The sequence below is a fragment of the Lathamus discolor genome, chromosome 3 (assembly GCF_037157495.1).
Source record: "Lathamus discolor isolate bLatDis1 chromosome 3, bLatDis1.hap1, whole genome shotgun sequence".
NCBI lineage: Eukaryota > Metazoa > Chordata > Aves > Psittaciformes > Psittacidae > Lathamus > Lathamus discolor.
Window position 1 is genome coordinate 140637397 of NC_088886.1, and position 23323 is coordinate 140660719.

Consider the following 23323-nt stretch of genomic DNA (forward strand, 5'->3'; position numbering starts at 1 on the left):
AACCACAGACCAGCTGCTCAGCGGGCGTAAAGCTGAAGAAAAAAGCCCAGCACGAGGAACCAGGAAACCTATAGCTCTCCCAATGACTCTCTCAGTGGTTTTTAATCAAGACATTTCAGTCCTGACTCTCATGCTTTCTATTGCACAGACCTCCTTGAGGAAGGGACTCTCCCATTGCAAACAGAGGGCATGTAGCACTGTAATGACTCAGTATCAGCTGAAACTGCTAACAGGGTAAATAATGTCACTACAACTTATTACATTCCTCAATCTAGGCCAGATCTGCTGTACCTCTCTACATGGATGTTCTGAGTAAATCACCTACAGCAACTTAGCCAAACTAGGGTTAGTCAATTAACTCCAACTACAGCAATTCTACTCTGAAGTCAAAAGAGCAACAACAATTTATCCTGAATGCTCCCCAAACACTTTGCTTTCTGCTACCCTAAACAAGAGGCCATTTGCACCTAGAAATGGATTAAGGTGTCAGAAGATTTAACCCTTTTAAAAAAAAGGTCATTCTCACGTACATGTCTTGTTGGTTTTTAGAACAAAAAAAAAAAAACCCTACAAAATGCAACTTCACATTTCCCTCAAGTCAGTGCAAAGGCACAGAGAGCCACATCCCATATTAAGGGGATACACTGAAAGTAACAAAACTTTCCAGACCTGTTTGTCCTCGTGCACCAAGTGCAGTGAACCTATTAAAGTATGTAAGTGAATGTCTTCATTGGAGAAAAATAACTCCTTCTAGTTTGGCCATGAGAGCCAAAGAGTATAAGCAGAGATGTGTGCTGGCATCAAACTGTGGCAGCCTAATGACACATTAACAGACCCTACTCTCGGGATTTTGTTTTTCAGAAGACACAAAGCTGATACCACTCTTAAAATCCCTGTCTACAGAAAAAGCCTTCAGGCCCCATGAGTTAGCTCTTTTGTCATGGGTATGGCTATATCATACACATACCTGCAGCACACCCCTGCAGTACATGAAACAGGCAGGAAATATCCTTCCCCAAGTATATTCTTTCATGACTACTGAATATTAGGTGGACTGCAGGACTCCTAGACTGTCAAGTTCAAGGGTAAGATATAGCAAGTACAGCTGTACTGAAATTATTCTGATGTCCCTCAGCAGGTGCACTCACTGTATGGACAACCACTGCCTGCAGGTTGTGTCCTCACAAGGTTCCCTCATGCAACAACTCTATCACCCTGTTACTTCCTGTCTTCCATACAGGATGTCACATATTGCCTGATATCCTCAAGCCACTGAAATAAATAAGGGGAACCATCTTCAGACCCTCAGATCAAGCCAAATGCCTGCTCCTGGATGTCCTGCTCAACTTTATTGCTTTAGTTTCTGCAAGTTTCCAGCTCTTACTGCCAGTCTGCATAAGGCTCATGCTCCATCCCTGGGCAGCATGACCCGAGTTCACCCTGCTCCCTCTCTCCCTGTACTGGCCTTATCTTAAGCTGACAATTCTTTGGGTAAATCAGCTTAGCGAGTTGGAAGGGCAGCTCCATCGAGAGCAACCCCAGGATTAACAACCCCTCAATACCTCAGCATGGCTGGATCCCTTCCGCACAAGCTCCAGCCTGAATCATCCTTTGCAGACAGGAAGCTGAGTCCAGCTGCCCTCATTAACACCATTCCTAACCATGCTGAGCAGAAAAGAGGAAAGCATTTTCCTTTTCAAGGGCCACTAACCTTGGGAATGGCCTCAGTCAGAGCATAGCTTGCTTTGTCACTGATCCACACTTTGTCCTTGGGTGAGAGGCCTGCACCAACAGCCTGAAGCTCCGACAGAATAGATCCATAAGGCATCACCTGGATTTTAAACTCAGGCTCCAGGGTGGAATCGAGCTGTAAATGTTCCCTCACAGCTGGGTCTGTCATCCGGTCACCATCAATGAAGAGTCTGAGAAACAAATCAAACAGAAATTATAGGTGGGACCATATCTGACAGTGGCTGGAGTAAAGGAGGGAAGGAGAAACCACTCTGGTGGCATTTCAGGGAGAAAGAAGTTTGTTAATTTATGTGCTACACTTTAACCTATATTGTTTTAACCACTGGCCTTCACACTGCATAAATCCTGCTTTGAAATTAAGAGGTACCACCCTGCTGAGAGGAAAGGAGCTGACAGCATTTTTGTTTGTATGACACATTCAAACTGGCTGCATCCCATCACTGCACTTCAAGCAGGAGAGAATAAGAGAGGCAAATAATGGCCATTCTCTAATTTTTAAGGGCAACATCTGGAAAGGAAAACCTAATGTTGTTCTGTATATCAGAGTTATCACTTTCACTAAATTGGAAAGTTCAGCTCAACCTTCTCATACAGCCTGTACTCACCCAGCCAGGTTTTACACCTCAGACACATCTAGCTAGCGGCTTGGAGATGCCTCCAAAAGACTTGTGTTTGCTGAGGTTCATTATACAGGGCAGTCACAGGAAAGAAGCCTTCTGTCATAAGCCAGTCCTGAAACTTTTCCTACACAGTCCCTGCAGTTTTGAAGTGACTCATCAATAACAGTAAAGTTTTCCAACATGCAGCCCAGCATTGGCTCTTACCCACATTTCGCCCAAGGCTTCAAGGGCCCTCTGTGTTATCTCAGGGTGACAGACAGAGGGGTTAGCCATCATGCCCAAGGTCACCCAGCAAGTCATTTGAGGCGCTGAGGAGTGCAGCAGAGCCCTTGGCTGCCTCTCTAGCTCTGATGAGGTGAGGAGAGTAATTGAAGTTGAAGACAAAAGTGCTCAGAAAGGACATTAAGTGCCCCAGCATGGGCATTTTGAAAAGACAAATGTTTTCCTAGAACAGCAATCCCACAGTAAAAAAATGCATCTTGGAGGGACAGAAGAGGGGAATACAAGCACCTGATTGTGTTCATTCCTATGACGGCGTATGCAAAAAACACAGGATTGTACTCAACATCAGAGCCTCGGAGGTTGAAAAGCCCTGGAAAATAAGAACGCCAAGAATCACAGTCCTGGTTCATCTGTTGCAACATTAGAGAAAGCCAAAAATAATCTCAGCAAAACACAGTCAAGCAATGAGTCGTCACGGACGCACGCCGTGGGTCCAGCTCCCACCCAGCTGTCCCACGTCCTGCTGCTTTACCAGCAATCCTAAATTTTTGCCACGAGATGGCACCAGAACTGCAGTTTAAACACTCCCATCAGGCAAAGAAATTGGGGGTTAACTTCTAGAGGGCTGTCTTGGAAGAAAGGTAGGGGCAAAAAAGACAAGGGGAAAAAATAAGTAGTGTTTGCCCTTTCTGGTCTGTGCACTGCAATTAAAGTTCACTTCTCAACAGCCAGAAGACTTCAAAGGTACAAGTTATCTCATCCCAACCCTTCTCTTGATCATTGAGGGAAGGAGACGCAATAGGCAAGACCAAAATACTCCCAAAAGGCCTCTCTCTCATTTGGGTGCCTACAACACCTCAGATTCTGACTGCACAGTCTTACTTAACTCCAGGCAAAGTCAAGAGGGGAAGGAGATGTTCAGCGTCTCCAAACTCCTGATTTTAGGGTCAAATAAAAACCCCAGGGTATCCAATTAGCTGAAATGAGTTACTCAAGGCAATAAGGCCAGCCAGCAGGACAGCTGGGAAAAGGACCAACATGTCCTAAATCACAGCCCAGCACTGTATTCACTGAACCGTGCAAATTCTGCCTCAAAGTAAAAATAGAGTTTGATTCTCCCCAGGGAAGGAGGAGGTCACTTGGAAGCAGGAAAGAGCCACAAAGAACTCTTTACTGCACGAGTACAAACTTCCTCGCTCAGCCGACTCCCAGTGCGGTAAGGAGGCAACAGCCTCCTCTGTGGCTCCTTCTGTCCCCAGAAACTTGTCTGGAGTTTAATACAGTGAATTGAATTAGATGCAATTAAAGACAACTTCTTCCCCTTTCCCCTTTAGGATAGGAAATCAACCAGGCACCTGGCAACAAGCTTCTCTCATAAACTCTGGTCCATCTTAAAAACCTTTGATTCATAACCAAGCTTGGCTTTGCTGGAGACATTTAATCTGAAACCACCTAAGGGCACCAATTTATCATTAATTTAATTGGAGATGTGCCTGAAAAGGTGAGACACACAATCTCTGCTCACGCAGGCCTCCCTGGGGAGGAGTCATATTCACCACTCTCCGAAGTACTTCTTTCATGAAACAAGCTCTTTGCTCAGTGTCCCAGATCCAGGAGAGCCCACAGACCCCAGCAAGCTAGCTTCACCCAGCACCACAGACTGAGCTAGCAGCGCTGTTGCTAGGAACACACGACCTTCAATTCTACCTTTCCATATCATACACGGGGCACAGGCATTAGCAGCACTCAGAACCTACCCATGCCGTGTTCCCACTGCACCAGTCTGTGCACTGGTGATTTCTGCACAAAGGATACACAGCACTAGCAACAACAGTCCTGGGGAAACCACTGCTGGTTTTGGCCATCCTCCCTTCCTAGACACTGGGCTGGGAGCCAAGGTGTGCAAACCTAGTCATCCTGGGGCCCCAAACAGAGGGGACACTCCAGCAGCACCCCACAACCCTCAGTTAAAGTGATCTGGAAATATAAGTTGAGCCCCAACTTATTTGTTTAACCAAAGCATTTGCCAAACACTGGTGAGGGACAGACTGACTTAAAAAGTAGGGACAACTAGGAAGATTACTGTGAATGCTGTGTACTCCACCCTTGCCTTATGTATACAAAGCTGCATGTTGCATTGCTTTGTTTATAGCCCAGACTCCACAGCAGAAAACAGTCTCCATCTCCCCATAGGGTAAGGCAGCATCAGGATATTTTACAACCAGAAGATCTCACCGGTCTTTTTTTTTTTTCCTTCAAACTGCCTCAGGCTTTATATATAACTCCTCTCCCTTTGCCTGGGCTGTTTTTAAAGGTGGTAATTTGCAATTTTGTGGGCCAAAAATGTACTCAGGAGCTGCCCTGGTGTAATAAGGCGCTATGTAGAAATACTGACTTGCTGTTTATAAACTGTTATCACCACTGCACACCATACAAGTTAACTGGTCTCTAACAAACACATTGGCTGCCATAAGTGCCTCTCACCCTCGTGGAGTTCTTTCTTTCCAAGGCAGGAAGGGCATACATTTTGTAGGAAGAACTGAGAAAGGAGATGCAAAGACTTACATGCTACTTCATCCAAGGCCGTTACCACAAACCACAGGACTTTTCTCTCAGCCATTTTTGAACGGAGGGCTGCAATTTTGTCCTTCCAGGTGACCCCTACAAAATACAGTATAAACAGCTAGTTACCACAGCTTTACTGGGCATGATGATGCAAACACAGACCAACACACTGGATTTTGAAGGTACCCAAAACACATTGCGTTTGTGATAACTGACATGAGCCATCTCAAACAAGCTACCCTCCAGACATACATGGATTTGTTTCAAGGTTATCTAGCCACTAACAAATGGCTATTTTAAGTTTTGAAGACAGAGGTGCTGCAGTAGTGCTCTTCTCCCTACATTTTAAGAGGAAAGTAAAATGGGGATAGGGCAGTAAAAACAGCCCCTGTCTGTAGGGAGTTAAGCTTCTCACCTGTGTAACTCAGGTCAAGTGTGATGAGAGGCTTGCAGGGGCGCTGAGGACAGTCTGTCCAGATTGTATCTATCAGGTTTTCTTTGACAGGCACAAGATCATGGCCAGCACTTCTCAAGGCTTTGGACATCCTCTTCCACTGGTCTGCCAAAGGGAAAGGAGTCTAGAGTGACGGCTTTGAAGAACACACACTGGTTCAACCACAGCCCTACTCACAGGGGGCAGACTCAAGAATCTGAATCTCCTCCTTTCCTTCCAGCTTCTCCTTCTTCCCACTCCCTCAGGAACAAAGCAAAAGCTATTGCAACTCCACAAATACAATCACTACAGCCAGCAGCAGGTACAGAACTTCACAGTCCTGGAGCCTCATGCTTGAGGTGGAGAACTGCTCCAGCTGGAAGACAGATGCTGCACCCCAGAGGGTGCTGTAAGGGTGTCCTCTACCTCAGTGCAGAACCATGCTATATCTAAGCTAGACGAGACCAGATGAGCTTCCACAAAGCCACAAGACTGATCCTTAGTCAATCTGAATCAAGCATATGTCTCCCCTTGCCTTCAGTGACCTTTGAATTGGGCTTAGGGAGGAGATGGATACTTGTTCATCTGATAAAAATGGTAGAAGAATACTTCTTCAGGGATGTGCTTCCCACAAGGAAAGCTGCAGCTATACCAAGACCACAAAGCAGGAGTAGCAGCATGAGTTTTGCCTGAGTGTTCTGGCTCCCAACCTGGCCAAAGCACTCAGCAACTTCGTACTGAAATACCTGTGCCAAGCCACAGCACAGACAAAAAGAGGTACACTGGGACTCTGCTTTTCAGGTATAGTCACTGCTGGCCCAAAGACTAGCTCTCATCCCTTGCGTTTTGGAGTCAATGCACTGCTATGGAGCTCTTGTGATACATGCCTAAAACCAAAATCCAACCTGTTTTGTGTAACAGTCTAACCCACCATCCGATCTGGGCTGAAACAAGGTTATTTACATACCATCATACAACAGCTTAGATAGAAAAGCAAGACCTAGTTGCCCAACCCAGAGTTATAAAATAAAGTAAAACCAACCAGCTGGAATAATGAAAGGGTCCACTCCCACCTTCGAGCCTTCTGGAAGGACACTTACTAACCAGTCCTCCTGAGTTGGTGTATCTTTCAGACCTCCAAGGATTTAAGGGAAGAAAAAGAAAAATAGGTTCAAAGCATCAGTCATACTGAAGCACTCCCACACAACCCACAAAGCCCATGTTAATGCATCAAATACATCTACTAATGAATGTCTAGACCCATGAGCAAGAAGAGCCACAGGACACTAAAGCAGGAGCAGTGTATCCAAGATGTTCCTAAGTCCATGCATGATGCAAAATCCCTACAGCCCAAGCCATAACCCGTCCGAAGTGACCAAATGGTCTGTGATTGTCCCCTGTTTATCAGTGGAGCAGTATCCCAGCCTCCTGCATACCCATTTTCATGAGTGTCCAGTTGTTATCCATTTGATGTGCAGCTTGCAGGAAGTAGCGTCCATCTGTCCACATGGCTGCATGCTGGTCAGTTACTATGGCAGTACCTAGGCAGGAAGACAGAAAGATGCAGTGATGGAGAGGTGGGCAGCCACCATGCAGAGACACAGAGAGCAGGGAGAGCATTTGAAATGCACCCCAGTTCCCAGAAAGGCAGCTTTTCTCACTGTTCAAAGGTTAGTCCAGTTTCAGTGGAGATACTGTTCACCCTGCGCTACAACTTTCCAAATCCTCTCAGGGACAGTATGCACAAAGATGCAGCTCAATGAATTGCCTCAGATGAATTCAACTTAAGCAAGCTCAACCAGTCAATGGAACTGGGTAAATGGGACTTTCTAAATCTTCTGTAACAGACTGTGGTCTCCATTTGGTTGCTGTCACAGTAACACATACTGTACATCCCCGGATTCCATCCCATCTTTTTGAGGGGAGGAAGCCTGGGCTCTGGCTATCCACAAGAAACAGCTGTTAAAGGCCAGCAGACATGGGTATCACTCCAGCTGTCAGCTGCATCCCTTTCCCAAATGTTACAGCTCTAACAGAGATGGCTGAACAGGAAATACAAACATAAACTTCTGCTGGTTTCAATGTCTGTCCCATGCCCCTGACTCCAGATGGAGGGATGCAAGCAGACAGCTGAGGGGTAGTGACATCTCAGCAAGGCACTCTAGCTGCCTTGCCCTTGGCAATTCAAAAACAAAATGTCTTTTGAATCTCTGCATCTTGGCCATGCTCTCTGGCACCAGACACTGAAGTCCAGATTAGCAGAGCAGTTTCCAAACAGGAATTAACTGTCTTCTACCAGACTTCCCCAAGACAAACTCCACTTTAAGCTGCTTCATTCTGCAAAGATGAAGCAAGAAACACAAGGTGAGCCCCTGGTGAAACCTCACTGCTAGGCTGGGAACACAGACCTTCCAAGAACATAACAAGGACCCAAAATAGAGAAGAAGGTTATGAAGAGGTCATGCAGAAGACGTGAAATTAATACAGGATTCATGTTATCCATTAACAGCAGCTCAAAGCCCTGGATTTATAACCTTCCACATGAGGTTCCAGAGTAGCTCATAGGAAGTGGTGAATGGACTCTCCAAATACATAGGTAGCAGTATTTATTAAACCAATTTGCAATTAGAAAGGAAAAGACCTCAAAAGACTAAAGTGATTTTCCAACAATCACACAGCAGAGTAAGCTGCAGAGCTTAGGGCACAGCTAGAGTAAAAACTAGGTCTTTTGAAACAGACCTGCGCTAGAGCCAAGAAAACATCCTGTCTCAGCAAGATAAGCAAACTTTTCCACAGCGTTGTTTCCAAATGCAGTTTCTGGCTGTGTTTAAACAGAGAGGCTAGCTGAAGTCCATCTACTATTCACCTAGCCCAAACGGTCAGTGTAAAAACTTGCACATCAGAAGGAATGACTGTAGGTTACAAGCACCACATGAAAGAGTTAAATAGGATTTCACTTTCTGAGAGGTTCATTCAGGGGTCAACCATTTTCTGAAAACTTGTTATTGAGCTGATATTACATAATTCCAGTGGGCAGCCAAGACATAACTCTGCAGATGCTGAAATGGGAAGAAAACAGTTCAAACAACCTGGATAGGCTTCCGTTTCCATACTGCCTGTGTTATGAATGAGAATATTTCTTTATAGGGGCATTATGTACTTAAGCAAGAACCCAAGCTCTGGAAAGGTACCTGCAGAGCCGTCAAATCCAGAGATGAATGCCCGTCTGCAATCACAGGGTGCAATGTACTCGCTCTAGGAAACAAAAGAGGCAGCAATTATTTATAGCGGGGCGGGGGGGGGGGTGGGAATCAGCTGATGACAAAAACTGTGATAAGCCTTTTCTCCTAAAGGACACCACAGAGAGAACAAAATGAGTTAAAAATCCTGGGCTCTACTCTACTGAAACATTTAATCATCTGTGATTAAACTGCATTTATGTCCAACTGCTTTTGGGGTTTTTCTTAAGCTGAAGCACTTTTCTCCCACAAACATCTGTAAACACTGAAGTGCTTCAGAGTTTGCAGATGTTTATTTCACACTCAGCCTCCCCTTTGGGCAACAAACAAATGCCTTTGAAGCTGCAATGTGAAAGGAAGGGAAACCAGAAGCATCCCTTGATCTTGGAGACCAGGGTAATCAGCACGTAAAATCTGTGAGATTCACTATCTCCAGTGAAGTCCCCTCACTGGCATTTATAGGAATTGCTTGAAGACCTTTGTTTTCCACTACAATGACACTGAAAGAAAATTATCAATAAAACTGGAAAAACTTTAACCCTCAGGATCTTTCATAATTAGATGCTGATCCTCTCACTTCTTCCTTGTCTACTCGAAAACCAACTCCACCATAAACCACCAGACCATGGTTTATATACTATGCACAACGTGCTGTGATATGGAATACCCCTTTGGCTAGTTTGGGTCAGGTGTCCTGTCTCTGCTTCCTCCTAGCTTCCCCTCCTCTCCGGCAGAGCACGAGACTGAGAAAGTCAGAGTAAGCATTACTTAGCAACAACTAAAAACATCGGTGTTATCAGCACTGTTCTCAGGCTAAAGTCGAAAAAACAACACTGCACCAGCTACTGAGAAGGAGAAAAATAACTGCTACTGCTGAACAGGACAGTAAGCAAGAGAGAATCATGGATTACCAGTCCATCCTCATCCCAAGCCCCATCACAACCTGTGTTTGTGGACACATCTGTTGGCAGCATTACAGATGAGTCTGAGAATGCACAGATACCCAAAATCCACAGGAGATTAAAGGAACTGTACCTTGAAGTGGCCCACACACCATTTTTATGGGATACCATTCTGGCAAGTTGGGAGGTCAGAACTGCTGAGTAGGACTGGTAATTAAGTGGTGCAACTCAGCACATCAGCTTAATCTAGGTTGACAGCACTGATGTTTGAGCTGCAAAACCCCTGCATTTGTATCTTACAAATGGTCTGAAGCCAAAGCCTGTTCCTCTGCCCATAAAGCTTCCCTGCATTCAGCTGTGCTATGGGAAAAGAAACATTTTAGGGACTGAGCTGAGAAATCACAGCCCAGTTCTCAGGTGGTTTTAGCTCCTACTGTGACGGATACTGCATCTGCCTGTCTCTGGCCAGGGCTATTTTAAAATCACCTGACTGTTAGCAAATACTCCCTTCAAACCTGTTACTCTTTACTGCTCCAAGGAACACAGAGGGTTCAAAGCACAGGAGGGAAAAAGAAACACAATTCAAAGCACCTAGGGCCAACTATTTCTGCTTCCAACCACCCCATGGGTCAAAACCCCTCCAGAACAGCTATGCCTCTCCCCACACAGGAGACCCACAGGCAGCAGCTATCAACCATTCACCCCTACTTTTGAAACTGAGCCTTGTAATAAAACCCATGGCCCAAAATTGGATCTGGCTGAACAGTATTTGCTCCTGGTTGCCAGGGAAGACTCCTGGGCATATTTTGGGATATGTTCCCAAGAAATCCTCTATTTTAACCAGCCACTAATGAAAGCTGGCAGAAATGGGATGGGTATTGAGACCATAGGCACTCTCTTCCCTGAGCCAGTCCAGTTCCATGTGCCTTGTCCTGTCCAGTCCCACTGACCCCACAGGGCTGTGACATGCACTCAGCAGCTGTGGGGATGAGAGGGGTCAGGATACTCACCTCAGGAAAGGATGACTGCCCTCTGCACACCTCTAGCTGGATCCACCTCAGCCCACCACAGCACCAGCATCACCACTAACCCCCTTTAATGTAACAACATCAGCAGATCTAGAGAACAAAACCAATCAGAAAAGGAATCAAGTGCTCATTTCCCCAGCTGCCTGTCTCACAGAAGCAGGACAGAACATGAAGGCAGAGCCATGTAGATCTGAGAAGGATTCCCTATTTCAACTTTTCCTCATGACTATTCAGCCTGTGAACTGGTACAACTCCCCCTTCTCCTGCAGATCTCAACTCAAAGCTGGGACACAATCTCCCAGGGTCAGAAGCCTAAAGGGAATGCTCTTAATTTCCCATTGTGGATCATACCACTAAGCACAGCTCAAATCAGACCAGCAATTTCTCTTCCCTTTCTCTTGATCAACACAGCAGGGAGTACAGGCTAGTTTGCTTGTGCAGACAAGGGATCTCACATTCATAGAAAGGGTTAACACTGAGCTGGCTGCATTAACAGCACAGAACAGAGAAATTAATTAAAACAATTAAAAAGAGAAACCTTAAAGGAAAAAAAAAAAAAAGACTCCCATCAGTTTTAGACCCAGCAAAAGCTGACCTAAGCTAATAAAGACCTTGGCTGTGTAGGAAATACCTAATGCTGTCCCACTTACAAACAAATCCAGGGAATGTTTTGAGTTTACAACAAGGCAGATGGGCTTTAGAAAGGAGTATGAGGGATGTGGAGAGTAAGATGGTTCATTCATCTGTCAGTCTGAATTCTTGCACACCCACCTGTTCTGTTCCATGCAGCAACCCCCACTGTGCAAAGATGAGCCCATGTTTTGCATAAGCTAAAATTACAAGGGGAACACCTGCGTACGCCACACAAAGTACAGGCCACAGCAGTCAGAACAAGGTATTTTCCTGGGGCTTGTCTTGCAGATCTGATGGCCTTCAACCTGGCTCTCCTCGGGCCTTTCATGTCTGCTTTGCACCACACCTGTCAGTCTCTGACACACACACAAAACTGGGGCTGCATCACAGAAACCCTCAGGTAAGCCAGGAAGAAGCCCAAAGAAAATCAGTGGTGCTGATCACCAGAGCCTGCCTGGTAGGGCCATTAACATGTTGAAGCCTATTCTATCCTATTGTCAACCAAGATCAGCAATGAAAAATGAAGCTTACTGCCCTTACAGCTACAACACTGATGCCATTAAAGAACAAACACTGCTGTGTGCTTGGAGGGAGGTCAGTATTCACTGCCAAAAACCTAACTGCATTGGCAAGATCTAGAACAGGTCAGTACAACCTGCGCACAAGCCATCTCTTGCTTTATAACTTTGCTGATTCCTTGGCTCTGAACAAGTGCGTCTCAGAGGAGCCAGCCCTGAGCAGAAGACAGCACCTCTGCCAACCCAAACACAGGCCCTGAGTTGGGCAGGTGCTTCCTTGATGTGGAAGACCAGCCAGATCTGACCAAATATGTTTTCACCAAGTCAAGGCCTAGGGGTGGAAGCCAGCCCCAGTTAAGCTGTGACTGGCTCCAAACCCAAGCTGTAATCCAAACATCTTTCCCTCCCATTAAGAAGAAAGCTCCTCCAATCTCTGAATATTCCCATATGGGCAAACTCCAGATTCAATGTAAACTGAGTGACTCAACATAAATTGGATCCTGCATTTACCACTGCAACATCCCAAAAGCTCAGAGAGGCATTTTTAACCAAACCACAAAGGATTTAGGCGCCTCGTTCCCAAAAGCATAGCATTTCACCCCTTCCTGATCCTTTGAGACCTCCAGCCGCAAGATCCACCCAGAACTCCTGAAAGGAAGCAGGCTCTTTCCAAGGACTTCAGCCCACTTTTGCCTGGGACTGCCCTCCTTGTTCACCAGCCTTTAAACCACTAACATTCCTAAGGAATCAGCCTGCTTCTTCTGACTTCTTATCAAAAATCAAAGCAAGCCAACATTCAGGGCTGGCTGGAGGAGCCACAAATCCAAGGTATTAGCAGCCTTGGTTAAATCAGAGTCAGAGCCAGATGTGGTTGAGAAGTTCTGCAAGTCCTTCAGCTCCTTACACAACTACACATGGAAAGCAAAGGACACAGCTGGTGGCAAGCCTCCTGGCAGTATTATAACCTAAGCCTTCTAGACTTGGCAGGAAAACCAATACTAAAGTACCACAAAGCTCAGAGCTCAAACACTCCCAATGTTATGAAGAGAAACTAGTCAGTAAGTTGCAGCATTGGGGTGTATCAGCACCAGTGCAATCCAGGAGTTCCTTTGCAACCTAGAAAGGAATAAGGTTTCCCCCTAATCTTAACCCCATGTTAACACCAGAGGAGGGAAAGTCCTCTTTGTTGACAAGGTCTCTGATTCCAGGACAGCCTCAGGAACAGCTGAATGAGGCAAGGACAGCAGTAAGTAGCTTGGGCTGTGCGGAAGAAATGGCTCAAGCCACCAAAACTTGGCTATCATTAAACTGCAGCCTTCTGAGTCACAGAGGAAGCTGCCCAAGAGCAAAAGCTGACTGCAGGGCTGTAAAGCTCCTATTTGTGTACAGGAAACAAACCTTTGCTTGGAACGTGGGGAAGCTGCAAATCTCCGCTCATCACGATTTACCTGGAATCAGTAAGTCTGTTGTGGGATCAAGAGGTTCCTGCCAGTGCCTAAAACTGCACTAATTCCCAAAGCTCACAGACAAAATCCTGCACTAGCTATTCAGGAGGCACCAGAATCAGCAGCTTTTAGTAATCGTTTCCATTCAGATAGATTCGCTCTGCAGAGAAACCTGACCAACTCGCCTGGCAGGAAATAGCAACATGGGGTTCTCTGCTTAACTGCACTCTGTCAAGGAAAAGCAAGCAACAGAAAACCCCAGAAGTCCTGAGGGTCACATTCTTCAACTCACATGACAGTATGTAACGTCTAGTGAAATGAAACCAGAGTTATATATGGACAGAGGCAGCTTGAGGCAGGAATGCAGCAGACAATAGCAGCTGCAGAAAAAGCCTTCCCTCTACCTGCCTAAGTTTGGATCTCCCTAGGAGGAAACATGATGCTGCACACACAGTCCCAAGGCACAGGCAAGTCTGGACTCAGCTCACCCCAGTGCCAAGTCAAGGGCAAAGGTTCCGATTCAGTTGCATTTTGCTCTCACACACCCTGGGGTAAAAGGGAGCTTTGGGTGTGAGCCAGGAAAGCTTCAGGTCTTTTGTTTCCTGAAAATGGCTGAGGAGGGAAAAACCCTTGGCAGTTCTTGGGTCTCCTAACAGAGTGAGCAGAAGAGCATGTGAGCAGGCAGGGGAGGTAAAAGGCAGTTCAGCCATTTAAAATTCATGTCATGGGCTATAAAACTCGTACCAGTGGAAGCAGCCCGTAACAGTTACTGCCAAGAGTTACCACCCAGAGCCCCCACTTCTCTCCTGGCTTTAGTGCTCAAAACAAGCTGATGAAGCGTAGCACTGAAGGGGAAGTGCTGGCATGGCCTGCTCCTTCCCTGCCTCTCCAAATATCCCTCTGCATGGGATCTGAAGGGCTTTTGTGTAAGACAGCAAATTCAACGAAGAACTGGATCTAGCAAAGGGAGAGCTTTGCAACTAACCCTTTGCCACCTCACTTAAGAACATCTGTTGATCAGGAGGTGTTCATGGGGAAACTAAAGGCTAGATAATGTCTTTTCCTTACCCACTAAATCCATTCTTCCCAACAGCCAGGAAAGGGACAGCAAGTGCTCTGACAAGCTCCCTTCTTTTGCAGCATGAGCTCCCTGGAGACAATCTGATGAGAAGTTGCTGGTGGAACATCCACGCTGATTTGTTACAAGAACATAAAACCTCAGCCTCCTGAACAGACTCCAGAAACCTTTTCCAACACGAAGTTTCTCAGGTTACCCACGCTTTTATGCTAGAAAAATTAAAACTGTGATCATGAGATGGTCGAGTTCGAGATCCCCAGGACAGTGAGAAGAGCGTGTAGCAAGCTCACTGCCCTGGACCCCAAGAGACTTTGGCCTCTCCAGGAACCTGCTCAGTAAGGTTCCGTGGGATATAGCCCTGGAGGGCAGGGGGGCCCAAGACTATTGGCTGATATTCAAGGATCACCTGCTATAAGCTCAGGAGTGCTGCACCCCAACTAGAAGGAAGTGCAGCAGGAGGGCCAGGAGACCTCCTTGGATGGATAAGGAGCTGCTGAGGAAAATTCAAAGGAAAAAAGAGGCTTATAAAAAGTGGAAGCAAGGACAGGCGGCCTGGGTAGAGTAGAGGGATGTTGTCCAGGAAGCTAGGGACCAGGTTAGGAAGGCTAAGGCCCAGTTAGAATTAAACTTGGCTAGGGATGTGAAAAATAACAAGAAGGGATTCTACAGGTACATTGCAAGTAAAAGACAAACTAGGGACAACACAGGCTCCCTCCAGCAGCTCTCAGAACTGGCTACGCTGGACCTGGAGAAGGCTGAGGTTCTTAATGACTTCTTTGCCTCGGTCTTCACTGGCAAAGGCTCTGACTGCGCCATCCAAGTCTTGGAAGACAGACGCAGGGACTGTAAGAACGAAGACCTTGGGCCCACTGTAGGAGAGGATCTGGTTCGAGACCATCTTAAGAACCTGAACGTGCACAAGTCCATGGGACCTGATGAAATCCATCCGCAGGACCTGAAGGAGCTGGCAAATGAAGTTGCTAAGCCACTGGCCATCGGATTTCAAAAATCATGGCAGTCAGGTGAAGTTCCCGACGACTGGAAAAAGGGAAATATAACCCCCATTTTCAAGAAGGGCAAAATGGAAGACCAGGGGAATTACAGACCAGTCAGTCTCACCTCTGTGCCTGGCAAAATCTTGGAGCACATTCTCCTGGACAGCATGCTAAGGCACATGAAAAACAACAAGGTGCTTGGTGACAGCCAGCATGGCTTCACTAAGGGGAAATCCTGCCTGACCAATTTGGTGGCCTTCTATGATGGGGCTATGGAACTGATGGACAGGGGCAGAGCAGTTGATGTCATCTACATGGACTTGTGTAAAGCGTTCGACACTGTCCCACACAACATCCTTGTCTCTAAATTGGAGAGACATCAATTTGATGGATGGAGCACTCAGTGGATAAAGAACTGGCTGGATGGCCACACACAAAGAGTTGTGGTCAATGGCTCAATGTCCGGCTGGAGACCAGTAACGAGTGGTGTCCCTCAGGGATCGGTGTTGGGACCGGTCTTGTTTAACATCTTCGTCGCTGACATGGACAGTGGGATTGAGTGCGCCCTCAGCAAGTTTGCCAATGACAACAAGCTATGTGGTCCGGTTGATATGCTGGAGGGAAGGGATACCATCCAGAGGGACCTTGACATGCTTGTGAGGTGGGCTGATGCCAACCTTATGAAGTTCAACCATGACAAGTGCAGGGTCCTACACCTGGGTTGGAGCAATCCCAGGCACAGCTACAGGTTGGGCAGAGAAGAGATTCAGAGCGGCCCTGCAGAGAAGGACTTGGGGGTGCTGGGCGATGAGAAAATGAACATGGGCCAGCTGCAGTGTGCGCTCGCAGCCCAGAAAGCCAACCGTATCCTGGGCTGCATCAAAAGGAGCGTGACCAGCAGGTCAAAGGAGGTGATCCTGCCCCTCTACTCTGCTCTCGTAAGACCTCACCTGGAGTATTGTGTGCAGTTCTGGTGTCCTCAACATAAAAAGGACATGGAACTGTTGGAACAAGTCCAGAGGAGGCCACGAGGATGATCAGGGGACTGGAGCACCTCCTGTGTGAAGACAGGCTGAGAAAGTTGGGGCTGCTCAGCCTGGAGAAGAGAAGGCTGTGTGGAGACCTCATAGCAGCCTTCCAGTACCTGAAGGGGGCCTATGGGGATGCTGAGGAGCTACTCTTCATTAGGGACTGTAGTGATAGGGCAAGGGGTAATGGGTTAAAACTTAAACAGGGGAAGTTCAGATTGGATATAAGGAGGAAGTTCTTTACTGTAAGGTTGGTGAGCCACTGGAATGGCTTGCCCAGGGAAGTTGCGAATGCTCCATCCCTGGTGGTGTCCAAGGCCAGGCTGGACTAAGCCTTGGGTGACACAGTTTAGTGTGAAGTGTCCCTGCCCATGGCAGGGGGGTTGGAACTAGATGATCTTAAGCTCCTTTCCCACCCTACCTATTCTACGATTCTATGTTTCTAAATGAGTGAATAAAGAATGACTTTAGTTATCCCCAGCTTTTATTTTTTGCAGGGAAGGAAAGTGCGATCACACCCTTAATACATTCATACCTGGTGGGCATCTCCAGAGGGCACTATGTAGGCTTGGACAGGCTCCTGGACATACCTGGGACTCTTCATCACCTGCCGCAGTTGCTTCAGCAGCTCTGTTGTAATTTTTGGACTCATCTTCCTACCTGTAACTAAAACAAAACACAAAACTTCAGAGCTTCTCCAGCCATCCCAGGCCACTCACGCATACCGGCTAGAGGCAGTCACTGCTGGAATCTTCTACTGAGGACAACTGTGCCAACATCATCCCTCTTGGCCCAGAATTTCTGCTGTCTTGTCTCTTTGCTCATGTTCCTTCAGCATGAGGGATCAAGTTGAGGCCAGAAAGTCAAAGCTGATTTATCCTGTAAAGGACCTCTCCCACCCATAGAAGGACTGGCATCCCAGTGGTGATAACACACAAGCTCAGCATGCTTGCTGACCCTTTTTACATGTGGACAGCAGCAGGAACCAGAGCACCTCAGACATGCCCTATGACAGCCAGAAAAGTTCTTGGCCTGTGATGTTGATGGTCCCAAGTACTCACAGATCACAAGTAGCCCCACAGAGAGAAACTTTGTCTCTGTGGTTTTTTCAGAAACTTCTAGGGGCAGTTAAGGATGCAATTTTTACAAGTTTCACCGTAGCCCAGGGTTTCAGAAAAAAGAAATCTGCCAAGGACATTCACAGGGATGTGTTCACTGGCCATACTTACCTCACAGCTGCATGTTAGTTCATGTAGCAAGAACACAATGATAACGGGAGGAACTGCCCGTTGAGTTCTCATAAGTGACTGCCAGAGGACAACTACAGAGGCTTAAAGGAGCCTTCTCTGAAGACCTTTGGCAAATGCTCTGCAGATCTCAGCTGGCAGCAGGCAGGCAGGGGTGGGGCACGGGCTGGATTGGAAGGCAGCAGATCAGAGGGGAAAACAAAGGCACAGGCCAATCCCTGTCCCTTGCTGTGGTTTTGCAATGGATGTACCTTTGGCACTGGAGTGAACACCAGCCTCTCAATTTGCTACCCAGAAACCATCAGCAGCTGAGGCCTGCTGTGAGCACCACACACTGTGACACAGCAGAGCACACTGCCATGCTGGCACAAGTGAAGGCTGCAGTGGAAGGCACCAGCTGACTGCAGAGAATGTTCAAGATGAGGGGAGGCCTGGCCTGAAAACCTATGAAAATCAAGAAACCTGAACCTCTTCATAGGTTCTCTCCAGTTTTTCTTCACTCACATCTCCAAAGGGTGCTCAAAGTGGGATAATCCCCTTCCTCGTTCTCCACCCATTCCTCTCAAGTTTTTAAGAAAATGCTGGGATGTTGCAAGTTTAATGCTGTCACTGTCCAGGGCCAGGTCGGTAGGCTCTGTGCTGCCTGAATGCCATGCTATGTAGTATTTAACTCTGACCAGCTCATTTCACAACTCATTTCACAGCCACATCCACAAACAGATCATACATGGGAGAAGCAAATAGCATGCAAGTCTCCAATGTTTTTTGCTTATCCAAGTATTTATTCTATTTAAACCACAGTAATTACCAGGAGCCCCAAGTGACATTACCATCTTATGCCAAAACCCAGTAAAGCACAGCCCCTGTCTGTGATATCTGCCATCTAAACAGGAAGGCAGAAAGCTCCCTCTATTTCACAAACCATAGCAAGGCGTGATTTGACCAAGGTCACCAAGCAGCGCTGTGACCAATTCAGGAACTGAACCAAGACCTGATAACATTTCAGGCGCAAAAATCTCAGCCCAACACCACCACATGTCTCATCACAGGAAGTCTGGAGTACACCAGACTTGTGTGTGACTGATTGTCTGCCCACAGGTACAGTGTGTTTTAAAACCCAAACCACCAGAAGCAAATCAAGCTCAAAAGGCACCACACACTAAACCCTCAAAGTGATATCTTGACTCCAGTGGGATTATATAACACCTCAGATTGATTTCCAAGACAAATTTCATAGTTTATACAGTGTTTGCAAGATACACTGGACTTTATAATAATACAATTGTTTCTGTCTGTCCTCTGTAACAAGCTGCTGTAGCATTCTATAACTTTGCTGCTGATTTACATTCAGACAAAGGAAAAACACAAAGGAGAGAAAGCAACAACACAGCGACCAGCCAGTAAGAAAGAATCTCTTTCTACAGACTCATAAGAACACAGCTTCCTTTCTTGACCTGTGCTTTGTTTCCATGAGCCTGAAAGTCTCATTCAGTCAAGGAATAACAAGGCTTTGCCTTTTAATAAAGCTCCTTGCTGACAAGCCATGGTTTTCTTAGCAAGCAAAAGATTCTCTCAAGGACAAAACAAAGTACTCTCACTGTTGAAAGACTTGCTTTCAATATTAAAACACAACTAAGCCAGATTACCAACAAAACCCATATTGAGGAGGACATCTATTTTAGATGTCCTACAGTATAAGAAATGGCTTTAAAAAATCCTCCACAATCTTTCCAATAGAATTGCCTTCAGCTTCTGGGGAAAGTGAAGCTCTTTTCTCCCACATCTTTGGCAGTCATTTACTCTGGTCCCCCCATAATTTTTAACAAGTGACCTTTCCTTTCTGGGTTATAATTATAATCCTCTACAAAGTCAGAACAGCTTCTCTATCATTATTTAATCACCCCAGTGATTAACACCAAACACAGCTGAAAGAAACTGTTTACTGTGAAGGTGGTGAGGCACTGGAACAGGCCGCCTAAAGAAATGGTAAATGCTCCATCCTTGGCAGTGTTCAAGGCCAGGCTGGACATGGCCTTGGGCGACACGGTCTAGTGTGAGCCATCCCTGCCCACAGCAGGGCATTGGAACTGGATGATCTTAAGGTCATTTCCAACCCAAATCATTCTATGATTCTATGATTTAGCAGTACAAGAAACAGTCCCATTCCCTGCCCTTTCTCCAAGGTGTCACACTCCCATGTTACCTGCCTCTGTAGTTCCCCACGTCTGGATGCCTCTTGCCTTTGCTTACACAAAATACCATTCAGCTTTTTGCTTGGTCTTCATAAGCTCCACTGTGCCTGAGAAAGCAAAGGGTGAAACTGAAGCAGCTGACAAACTTTGTCCCCCATAAAACACTCTAATTCTCAAAGAGCTGGAAGTCCATTAACACTATGTTCCACTGGCTAGATTGGAGGTGCATGGAGAGATCATGGGGGAGCAGGGAATGTCAAGGGCCAGCCATTTTCTAGTCAAGACTTAAAACTGAATCTTACAAGCATGTGCTGGTTTATGCCACTTTATTTTCACAACCATTATGTCAGAGGCGAGTCCCCACTTTACAGACGGAGAAACTAAGGCAGAGCAGAAGTAACATGCAAAGCACTTCTGCAGCATGATGACAGAGTTGGATCCCAAAATCTGTCACTGTCTAGGCATATATTATCTACACCTCACTAGACCACAGGAGCCAGTTCTCCAAGGGTGAGATCCAAGGCTGGATCCTGCCTGGAGAACACCTCTATCAGACACACAAGTCAAACAGCAACCATTAAAATGCTGCTGGAGGAACCAGACGTCGTCTCCTGCTTCCCACATGCACACAGAGCAATGGGCTGCTACAACCCCGGGTGCAGGCCATGGCTGGGGACATGAGGCCCATGGTGTGTCAGAGCCATGGTGGGGAAGGGAGGCAAGAACAGGAGAGGCTACATCTGGGTTTGCCTGTGTCTGCTGCATTAGACCACCCTGAGTGGTTACATCCTGCTTGCTTCATATACACTCATTCCTCTGATAATTTCCTCCTTGTTTTCTCTCTTTTATGAATACACTTGTTCATACAATCATAGAATGGTTTGGGGTGGAACAGACGTTAAAGCTCATCCAGTTCTAACCCCCTGCTACGGGCAGGGACACCTTCCACTAGACCACGTTGCTCCAAGCCTCGTCGAACCTGGCCTTGAGCACTGCCAGAGATGGGGCAACCACAGCTTCTCTGGGCACCCTGTGCCAGTGTTCAAAATCAGTATGTCAGCTTGCACCATCAGGAACCAGCAGCACTGCCTCAAAGCCAGGCCCTCCCACCCAGGCTGGCCGCATGCAGGGCAGCCCAAGCACTCGCACAAACCCCAGGGCTTGCCCCCCAGTACCCTGCGCACCAAACTCACCGAGACCCCCAGCCCGGCCTGCGCCTCCCCAGCCCCACATAGCCTGACAGGGCCCCTTGGGCCTGGACACCCTGGCCGTGCCTGCCTAAGAGGGCCCGAGTACCCCGGCAGGGCCTGAGCGCCCCGACCGGGCCCGGACAGCCGGAGGGGGAGCGACTGATGGTGCCGGTTGTGAGGCCGGGCCCAGGCCGTGCCGAAAGCCCTGCACGCCCGCTCGCCGTGCTCCGCCATCACCCCACAGCACCCACCCCGGCCCGGGCCTTCCCCTGCCCCCGCCCCGCCGCTCCTCACCTGCCGCCGGCCCGCCCGCCGCCGCGCCGCGACGTCAGCGATCACGTGGGCGGCTGCGGCCACCCGCCAATGACGTGCCGGCGGATGTCGCGGATGTCACGGATGGGACCGGGACCGGGACGGCTCGCCCGCCCGCCCGCCCTGTCCCGTGGTCCCAGCCCGGTGCTCGGCGCCGTCCCCGCTGGGAGAGCCTGGGCAGGGACCTCCGGACGCAGGGCTCCGTGTTGCGGTCCAGGCGGAGGATCCGAGGGTGCCGCAGGCAGCGGGAAGTGTCGGCGTTTGGCCGCTACCGGTGCCTCCGCGCGGTGTAAACCCGGAGCGGAGCGAACCGCCTCGGGGCTGTGTCCACGGAACCCCGGCCCTTGCGTCCGCTTCGCGCTGTGACTCCCAAACACGCCGTCCGTGGCGGGGATTTGAGGTTGGCTTCTCTCCCTCCCGCCCGCGCTGGCTCCGGAGCCGCCAGTGCTGCGGAGCGGCCGAGGCGGGCCGGAAGGAGCCGGGGCAGGGCCCGGTGTGCCGGAGGAGCGGGTGAGTGAGCACTGGCACCGCTCGCTCTCTGGGGTTGAGCACAGCGGCAGAGGAACGGCAGCATCCCGCATCCCGTCACTGTTTAAGGGCCCAGCACAAGGCTCCACCATTTACTTTTCAAGCTAGCTCACCATCAGTTTTGTGCTTGGAAGGGAGGAGTAACAACAGTGTTTGTAACGACAGCGAGTGGAACTGTTGTAAAATACGGCTGTTTGTCACGCATGCTCGCTGATGAAAACACCTTCCACCACTCTCCTCTGCCCCGGCAGTGTTTTACAGGGGGGCTATAAGTCAACCCTATTGACAAAGCCAAGAGGCAGTTACAGAAATGCAGGAATGAGAAGATCGCCACCAAGAAAGGCTGTAACAAAGTGAAAAAGCTGCTTTGTAACTGCATCTGGGCCGGAAGGGTTTGCTTGCAGCAGTCGGTGCGCTGGGGACCCTCTGTCCCCCACACTGGGGCAGTGCTGCAGCCACCCCTCCTTCTATGAGGAAGAATAGAGAAGGAAAATGTGGAGCTCAGTGAAACCCATCTTAGTCCAGGGCCTGCCGTGCATCCTGGGGACTCATTAGGAGAGCAGATGCTGGGCTGGGCCCTTAGGACTAGGAGATGCTCAGTACTAGCCCCTCAGAGATACACAGGCTGGGCACTACATGCAGCATCCCGCTGGCAGGGGAGAACTGTTTGGATACAAGGTCAACTCATGAAACTAGTCCTTGGGCCTGTCAGCATTTTTCTAGAGGAGAAAAGGTGCAGCCAGCAGCTACTTTGCCCTTCATCCTTCTTCTCCTTCAGTCCACACCAATGGCATAGCCTGCAGAGCTTTACCCACAAGCTGACAAATGTTTGCTGCTGTGCCTGGTGAGCCAACACAATCCAGGCTTTTACTGAGCCACTTGGGTCTCCCTAACTACTAATGTATTTCTAATGCATTTCCAGGGGAAGCATGGAGCAAAAACAAGATGAGAGACACATAGAATAATTCATGGGGGGGAAGAGGTTTTTGGAGGTCTCTAACCCAACCCCCTGCTAAAAGCAAGGCCAGCTTCAAAGCTAGAGCAGGTTGTTTAGGGACTCTCCTGCTGGGGTTTGTGTATCTCCAAGAACAGAGAAGCACAGCCTCCCGTGGTAGTACTGACCACCCTGGTGTAAAACGCTTTATTCCTGATAGCCAAGCAGAATTTGGGGGTTGGAACTTTATGATCTTAAGGTCCTTTCCAACCATAACTATTCTGTGATTCTAATTTCCTCGTTGCAGCTTGCCCCTTGCCCTTTTGCTATGCACATCTGGAAAGGGTCTGGCTCCCTCTTCTCTCTGTTCTCCAGGCTGAGCCATTCTAGCCCCCCTGCAGCCCTGCTGCTGCCCTCTGCAGCTCTCCACATTGTGGAGCTCTGTCTCACACATCTCAGGTA

At 48.0% G+C, this 23323-nt stretch overlaps 1 protein-coding gene across 5 annotated transcripts in view; it reads right to left on the reverse strand.

Annotated features, from left to right (window-relative positions):
• XPNPEP1 (X-prolyl aminopeptidase 1) overlaps positions 1–21469 on the reverse strand; it is a 34052-nt gene extending 12583 nt beyond the window's left edge. For 2 of the 5 annotated variants that reach the window (XM_065672208.1, XM_065672204.1), the window contains exons 1-10: positions 21382–21469; positions 19913–20004; positions 16994–17124; positions 8780–8847; positions 7029–7129; positions 6635–6727; positions 5575–5718; positions 5160–5255; positions 2883–2964; positions 1712–1922 (exon numbers count right to left, since the gene is read on the reverse strand). In XM_065672208.1, coding sequence (XP_065528280.1) covers positions 1712–1922; positions 2883–2964; positions 5160–5255; positions 5575–5718; positions 6635–6727; positions 7029–7129; positions 8780–8847; positions 16994–17124; positions 19913–19967 — 981 coding nt within the window. In that variant the 5' untranslated portion in view covers positions 19968–20004; positions 21382–21469. Of the gene's footprint in view, positions 1–1711; positions 1923–2882; positions 2965–5159; positions 5256–5574; positions 5719–6634; positions 6728–7028; positions 7130–8779; positions 8848–16993; positions 17125–17687; positions 17781–19908; positions 20844–21381 lie in introns of those variants that run through there. The other 3 variants (XM_065672206.1, XM_065672205.1, XM_065672207.1) reach the window with 3 other exon arrangements.
• Between the last annotated feature and the right edge of the window lie 1854 nt (positions 21470–23323).